General features: G+C 54.1%; 1 protein-coding gene across 9 annotated transcripts in view; it reads left to right on the top strand.

Moving 5' to 3' along the window:
- Rgs3 (regulator of G protein signaling 3) overlaps nt 1-7,099 on the top strand; it is a 127,288-nt gene that overhangs the window by 110,494 nt on the left and 9,695 nt on the right. For all 9 annotated transcript variants that reach the window (XM_075946883.1, XM_075946887.1, XM_075946886.1 and 6 more), the window contains one exon: nt 3,664-4,896. In XM_075946883.1, the coding sequence (XP_075802998.1) occupies nt 3,664-4,896 (1,233 nt within the window). The remainder of the gene's footprint in view (nt 1-3,663; nt 4,897-7,099) is intronic.

Consider the following 7,099-nt stretch of genomic DNA (forward strand, 5'->3'; position numbering starts at 1 on the left):
CATGTCCTCCTGGCACTGCTCTGACAGGACAGCCCACACCTGCAATTTACCCTGAGACCTGCCTCTTTTGCTCTTTGAATCCCCTCCTGCCATTTAACACTGTAAGCTTCTCTCCTGGGAACACTGGCCTGACCAAAGCTGCCCACGGTGGTCACTGTACACACAGATGGTGCCTGGGAGCTTGGCACAGAAGGAAGCATTCCGGGCCCTGTATGCAAAGCACTGTGTGGATGGGCCTTGGGAATGCTCACAGCCTGCTCCCTCTCTCCCTAGACCCCACCTTGTGTGTGAGAGGCCCGGGACAGGAGACAGGAGTCTGCTCCCCATCTCTTACAGGAGACCATTCTGTCAGTGCCTCCTGGTCTAGACTGTGTAGCACAGAACCATCCCTGAAAGCCCTCCCATCCCTCAGGGTAGAGCCCTCTGGGGACAGGCACCCCTGCTGCGGCAGCACTTCCCCTCCTGGTTTTGTTTGGTTTGGCCCCAGACTAGGGCTGAGTTGACAGAGGCAGGCTGACTTGCATTTCTGGTTTAGGACTTGTTGCTGCACTTTCCCTAAGGGGACAGGGCGGGCTCTGCTCACAGGCACTGCGGGACAAGCCCAGGCCCTCCCCCTAGGCCCCCAGGAAAGGGGAAATTCACCTGACTCCGCTGTTAGTGGCATTCTGTAATAGGCCTGGAGGGCACCCAGCAGCTGCTTCCTTCACCTCTCTCCAGGACTGTAGGAGGCAGGTGGAGGTTGGGTAATGGCGGAAGTGAGGCAGCGATGGGTGTGTGTTGGGGGGGGGGGGGTACCATGAGCTTGCTGCAGGAGAATTTCCTTTTTCTGATGCAGCGATGGGTTTGGGATCATGCTGCAGTTAGAGGCATATATGCAAAGAGTAAAGCCAGATTTGGGCCCTGGCCCCAGCCTTGCCTCAAAATTGTACAAGGTCGCTTTGGGTCAGTCATTGAGGCGGGACCCTCAGGAATCCTGTCTCTCCCTGGATGGTCTCTCTACTTGGGAACAGCCTGGAGAGGCTGAAGCTCAGCTCGAGTTTTTTGGCATTCTGGAGTAGGAGGCTTGGTACCCATAAAAGACAAACCTTGATTCTGGATGTTTGGTTGTTTCTGCAGTTTTGTAGGGAAGACATGCTTTGAATTCAGAATTTCCCTCTGGATCTGTGGTTAACACTGTGTCCACCATCAGCACACTCCTATTCTGTAGCTCTCTCCGGTGTTTTCTCCTGGTTTGTGACTTACTTGTAGTGGACAGTCCATTTCAAAAGTGAATACTTGGCAGCCAGTGACTGGCTCTACCTGGCCCCTCTGTGAACTGAGCCCGTGGTTCTCAACTTTCCCACTGCTGTGTCTTTTAGTACAGTTTTGGGTGTGGGCGGACCTTCCTGGAGATGAATAGAGGGGCAGCCTTCCTAAGTGTATCGGAAATATGTGTTTTCCAATGGCCTTAGGTGACCCCTGCGACCCCAAAGTGGTCGTGACCCACAAGTTGAGAGCCTCTGGTCAAAGCTATGTGAATTTAGGATGCCTAATGCTTTAGATTCTAAGGGATCCCTGGGGGGGGGGTCACCTCCTGGCTGGCTCCATGTTTCTCCAGGGAAGGAACCCCCATAGAGTCACTGGTGCCACAGGGCGCCTTCCCATCTGCTCTGATGCTCGCTGGTGACCCCTGACCTCAGTGTACAGCATCTAGGTGTGGGCTCCCACCACAGGGCGCCTTCCCATCTGCTCTGATGCTCCCTGGTGACCCCTGACCTCAGTGTACAGCATCTAGGTGTGGGCTCCCACCACAGGGCGCCTTCCCATCTGCTCTGATGCTCCCTGGTGACCCCTGACCTCAGTGTACAGCATCTAGGTGTGGGCTCCTGCCACAGGGCAGCTTCCCATTCGCCCTGATGCACCCTGGTGTCAGTGTGACCCCTGACCTCAGTGTACAGCACGCTGAAGCAATCCAGAATCAGAGAGGCCTAGCTGGAACTTCACTGTGCTTACCGTCTTCAGGCATGGCCTTTTTGTCCCCGGGAAGCTGGGCAATAGTGGTTAGGGCATTGCTCTGGGGGCTTAGATTCCTTGTCCATCTGATGGCCGGCATGATCTCTGTAGCAAAAGGTCAGAACTCCTATGTTGGGCTACCTTCTGTTGCGGCTCTGTACCAGTGTGTTCTGAACATACATTCCCATGTGCTAAAGCTTCCTAGGGTGTGTGTATGTGTGCATGTTGTTTCCTCTTTCATTAGTTTTGTGTAGATGTGGTTGTTTAAAGAATGAAAACTAGGCTCTAAGTAGGTCTAGCTGCTGCATTCCAAGCTCTTGCGGACAGCCAGGCCTCACCCAGGCCTGAGGCCTGCTTCCCTCTGTGTGTGCCTGCAGCACTGGGGACAGTGAGACTTGACATTCCCTATGTTCTCTGGACACTGCTTCCTCTGAGACAGAAACATCTTACAGTCATATTAGGGGCCAGTGTCTTTCTTTGCAAATGTATCCTACTGTCAGAAGCCTGTAAGAGTTTGCAGGGCCCCTTCCATTGTGTATGAGGCAGGAAATGATGCCTTTTATGTCTTTTCCACTCCTCCCTCCCTCCCTCCCTCCCTCCCTTCCTTCCTTCTTCCCTCCCTCCCTCTCTCCTCCCTCCCTCCCCTCCTTCCCTCCCTTCCTTCCTTTTCCTCCCTCCCTTCCTCCCTCCCTTCCTCCCTCCCTCCTCCCTCCCTCCCTCCCTCTCTCCCTCCCCCTTTCCCTCCCTCCCTCCCTCCCTCCTTCCTTCCTTCCTTCCTTCCTTCCTTCCTTCCTTCCTTCCTTCCTTCCTCCCTTCCTCCCTCCCTCCTTTTAAATTTCTGAGGTTATCAGGTGGATAAGCCTTCAGTGAGGTTCTGTGTGCCTGTGGCATCTGATCATTCCAGGTGTTGGACAGAGTTTGAAAGCTCTGATTTTCATCCAGTTGACAGGTTTCAAATATATACATAACATTTAGAGCAAATTCTTGTTTGAATGATTCACTTAGATTCTTGTTTTTTAGTTGTTGTTTCTGGTACAGTGACCCTCTGGTGAGACTCAAGATTGTTCCCCATGTTGAGAACATGGTGGCTTGGTGGCTTGGGTTTGGTTCTGCTTCATGAAGGCTGAGGCTGTCTGCTGTCCCCTTTACACACAGAGGCAAATAAGGACAGTGATGCTTCCCATGCAGAAGAGAGGGAGTCTGGGCTGGTGTGATCCCCACCTGGATAGCCAGTATGCTGTACACAGAGCAAACTTCTAGGCAGAAGATCCTACAGCCCAGCCCTGGGAGTCTTGGGCTTCTGTCTGGCTCTCAGACTGACTGTGGGGTTCTGGTATTGGTATCATCAGCTTCTGTGATGCTGGCTCAGACATAGACTCTGGCATCTCTGAGCCCCTCCTCTGAGCCCCCTCCTCTGAGCCCCTCCTCTGAGCCCCTCTTCTGAGCCCCTCCTCTGAGCCCCTCCTCTGAGCCCCCTCCTCTGAGCCCCTCCTCTGAGCCCCTCTTCTGAGCCCCTCCTCTGAGCCCCTCCTCTGAGCCCCCTCCTCTGAGCCCCTCCTCTGAGCCCCTCTTCTGAGCCCCTCCTCTGATCCCCCTCCTCTGAGCCCCTCCTCTGAGCCCCTCTTCTGAGCCCCTCCTCTGAGCCCCTGTCTTCTTCTTTCTGTGCTGCAGATGTTTGAGACAGAGGCAGATGAGAAGGAGATGCCCCTGGACGAGGGGAAGGGGCCAGGTGCCAAGGAGCCTACACCCACCAAAGACGCCCCTCCCAGCCAGGAGCTTCCTCTGGGACAAGACCTCCCACCCAGGAAGGACCCCTCTCCCAGCCAGGAGCTTCCTCTGGGACAAGACCTCCCACCCAGCAAGGACCCCTCTCCCAGCCAGGAGCTTCCTGTGGGACAAGACCTCCCACCCAGCAAGGACCCCTCTCCCAGCCAGGAGCTTCCTGTGGGACAAGACCTCCCACCCAGCAAGGACCCCTCTCCCAGCCAGGAGCTTCCTGTGGGACAAGACCTCCCACCCAGCAAGGACCCTTCTCCCAGCCAGGAGCTTCCTCTGGGACAAGACCTCCTACCCAGCAAGGACCCCTCTCCCAGCCAGGAGCTTCCTATGGGACAAGACCTCCCACCCAGCAAGGACCCTTCTACAGGGCAAGAAGCAGCTCCTGGCCCAGAGTCACCACCGAGTAGAGACACAGCTACCTGCCAAGAACCCCCTCAAAACTCAGAAACCTCAAAAAGCAAGGACTCCCCACCATGCCAGGGATCTCCTCCAACCACAGAACTTCCATCTTGCCAGGACCCTCAAGAGCTGCCTGTCATCCTAGAACCCTCTGCTTCAGCCCAGAACTTTCCGTTGTCTCAGGGGTCTCCTCATAGCCAGGGCTCCCCGCCAGAGAAGGTCCCTGATGGACAGACCATCAGCTCCGGGGAGCAACCAGCAACCACGGCAGCTGCATCCCCAGCCTCCAGGCCTAACTTTGTGATCCCTGAGGTCCGACTGGATAGTGCCTACAGCCAACAGGACGGGGCCCATGGGGGCAGCTCTGGTGAGGAAGAGGAGGCAGAAGAAGTGGAGGAAGATGAGGAAGAGGACACCAGCGATGACAACTATGGGGACCTTGGCGAGGCCAAACGCAGCAGCCTGATTGAGACTGGTCAAGGTGCTGAGGGGGGCCTCTCATTGCGTGTGCAGAACTCGCTGCGGCGCCGGACGCACAGCGAGGGCAGCCTGCTGCAGGAGACCCGTGGGCCCTGCTTCTCCTCTGACACCACCTTACACTGCTCTGACGGTGAGGGCACCACCTCCACCTGGGCCATCCCTTCACCCCGCACCCTCAAAAAAGAACTGGGTCGTAATGGAGGCTCCATGCACCACCTTTCCCTGTTCTTCACTGGGCACAGGAAGGTAAGAAGAGGAGCTGGGAGGAGGGCAGGCGATGGGGATGGGGATGGCGATTCTGGCAGCTGTGGGAAGGCCTCGGGGTACCAAGAAGGAGAAGCCATATGCTCAGGTGTTCTGTTTCCCAGATCGGTTGTCTGGTGGTCCCCACCAAAGACAGAGAAGGTGTGGTTTGGCCCAGAACATTGTGCATTTGGGTTTAAAGGTTCGAGATAGTAGCTGGAAAAATAAAGTATTACAGGGCTATTGTCAGGAGACGGCTGTGGGTGAAGCTCTTGATTGGTTCCACAGAACCCACATTAGCTAGGTAAGGGAATGCACCTCTGCAATCCCAATGCTCCTAAGGCATGATGGGTACTCTCAGGTCATCTAGATTGGTACCAGCAGCAAACAGTGAAAAAGACCCTGACTCAAACAAGGCAGAAGGCAAGGACCGATGCCCAGGGTTATCTCCTAACCTCCACACATACCCCGCCGCCCCCACCTCCAAAGAAATATTACGATTTTGATCTGGTCCAGGCCTAGCCAGACTAGAAATCTATTAGCTAACGACAAAGGTGGCCCATGTTTATTCTAAGCAATTCACACCAACACATTAATCTGCCCAATAGCTCTGTGCACTAGAGAGTATTTCGTGCCCATTTCACAGATGAAAAATCTGAGTCCCAGAGAGGTTCTATGACTTGACCCAGATCACATAACTTACAAGTGTCTGAACCAGAATCAGAACCTGATTCCAAGACCAGAACTCTTAAGAACTCTGCTCTTTGCCTTGTTTATAAACAGGCCAATCAGTGTTTACGGTTTTCAGTGCCACAGCAGAGGCTGCAGAAGTGGTGTGGGTGGGGGTAGGGTGGTGATGTCAGCTGGGGAAGAGAAAGAAAGAGCTTTCTGCGTGGGCTGGGTACTTGGCCTAATGGAACAAACCGCACTGTAGCCTTTATGTCCAGCAGCCAGTGTGAGCCCAAGTTCTATTCCTTCCCTGTAGTGTGGCCTTGAGTGAGTCACCAGCTCCTCTGAGACCCGCTCTTCTTCCCTGAGAAGTAGGACTTCCTACCTCTGTGTCTCTGAGTGGTAAGGATGAACTGCAGAGCCTGGGCCTGAGGGCGTGGCTAATGCCACACTTTGGAAGAAGCCCTCAGGGAGCCCTGCTTCTGCTTCTTTACTTGAAGTGCATTTGCAATGCTAAATAAAGTGTTGTCATGACAACCGCAGGAGGCTAGGCGGGAGCACCAACACTTAGAAATTTGAAAGTTTAGGAGAGACCCCAGGGCCTGGGACCATTGAGAAAACCTAGAAAAAGTTGCCCCCATTAGGGCCTGGAAGGTCAAATACATTTAGGATAAACTGAGGATAAGGTTAGAACAAGGTACTCCTGAAGCACAGACAGACACATGGCAGACATACCTACCTCCAGTCCCAGCCATGACAGACATTACTAATGAATTCCAACTTACTGTGACACCAAGTTGGGATATGGCCTCCAAAGCCTTCTTAGCCAGGCTTGGTGGTGCACGCCTTTAATCCCAGCACCAGGGAGGCAGAGGCAGGTAGACCTCTGTGAGTTTGAGGCCAGCCTGGTCTACAGAGCAAGTTCTAGAACAGCTGGGGCTGTTACACAGAGAAACCCTGTCTCAAAAAACAAAACAAAACAAAACCAACCAACACCAAACAAAAAACTAAAACCAAACCAAAGCGTTCTGAGCTTTGTAAGCACCAGCAATACTATAGACGTGGGATTTGCAGGAGGGTGGTCAGGCCATCAGGACTGTGAGCTTTGGGTCTGTGAGTTCCCAGAGAGGGTGTCACCTTGTGACTTCTCAGTTCAGCTCTCTGGAGTCAGAACTTCCAAGACTGAATGCTCCGGGGATTGTGATACTTGCCAAAGCTTGGTGGCCACCACTACCATCTCAGGCCAGTCCTTGAGGCAGCTGCTGCAAGCAAGAGATAATATCTCAGGCCCACGCGGGTACTGGCTACCCTTCTCTAGAGAGCTGAGGACCAAAGGCCTCCCTAGCCTGACTCCCACTAACCCCTCCTTTCTTCCAGCATCCTTGCTCCAACACAAACATTTATATACTGAGAAGTTCATACACGTTCACGTATGCACTTCAGCTTGCCCCTCAGTCCAGATGACCTCAGTTCCCGGGGTCTCTCTCTACCAGCTCCCTCCAGCCTCAACTTAGTGTTGCCCAAGGTTCCCACTGGC

The sequence above is a fragment of the Microtus pennsylvanicus genome, chromosome 13 (genome assembly GCF_037038515.1).
Source record: "Microtus pennsylvanicus isolate mMicPen1 chromosome 13, mMicPen1.hap1, whole genome shotgun sequence".
Taxonomy (NCBI): Eukaryota; Metazoa; Chordata; class Mammalia; order Rodentia; family Cricetidae; genus Microtus; species Microtus pennsylvanicus.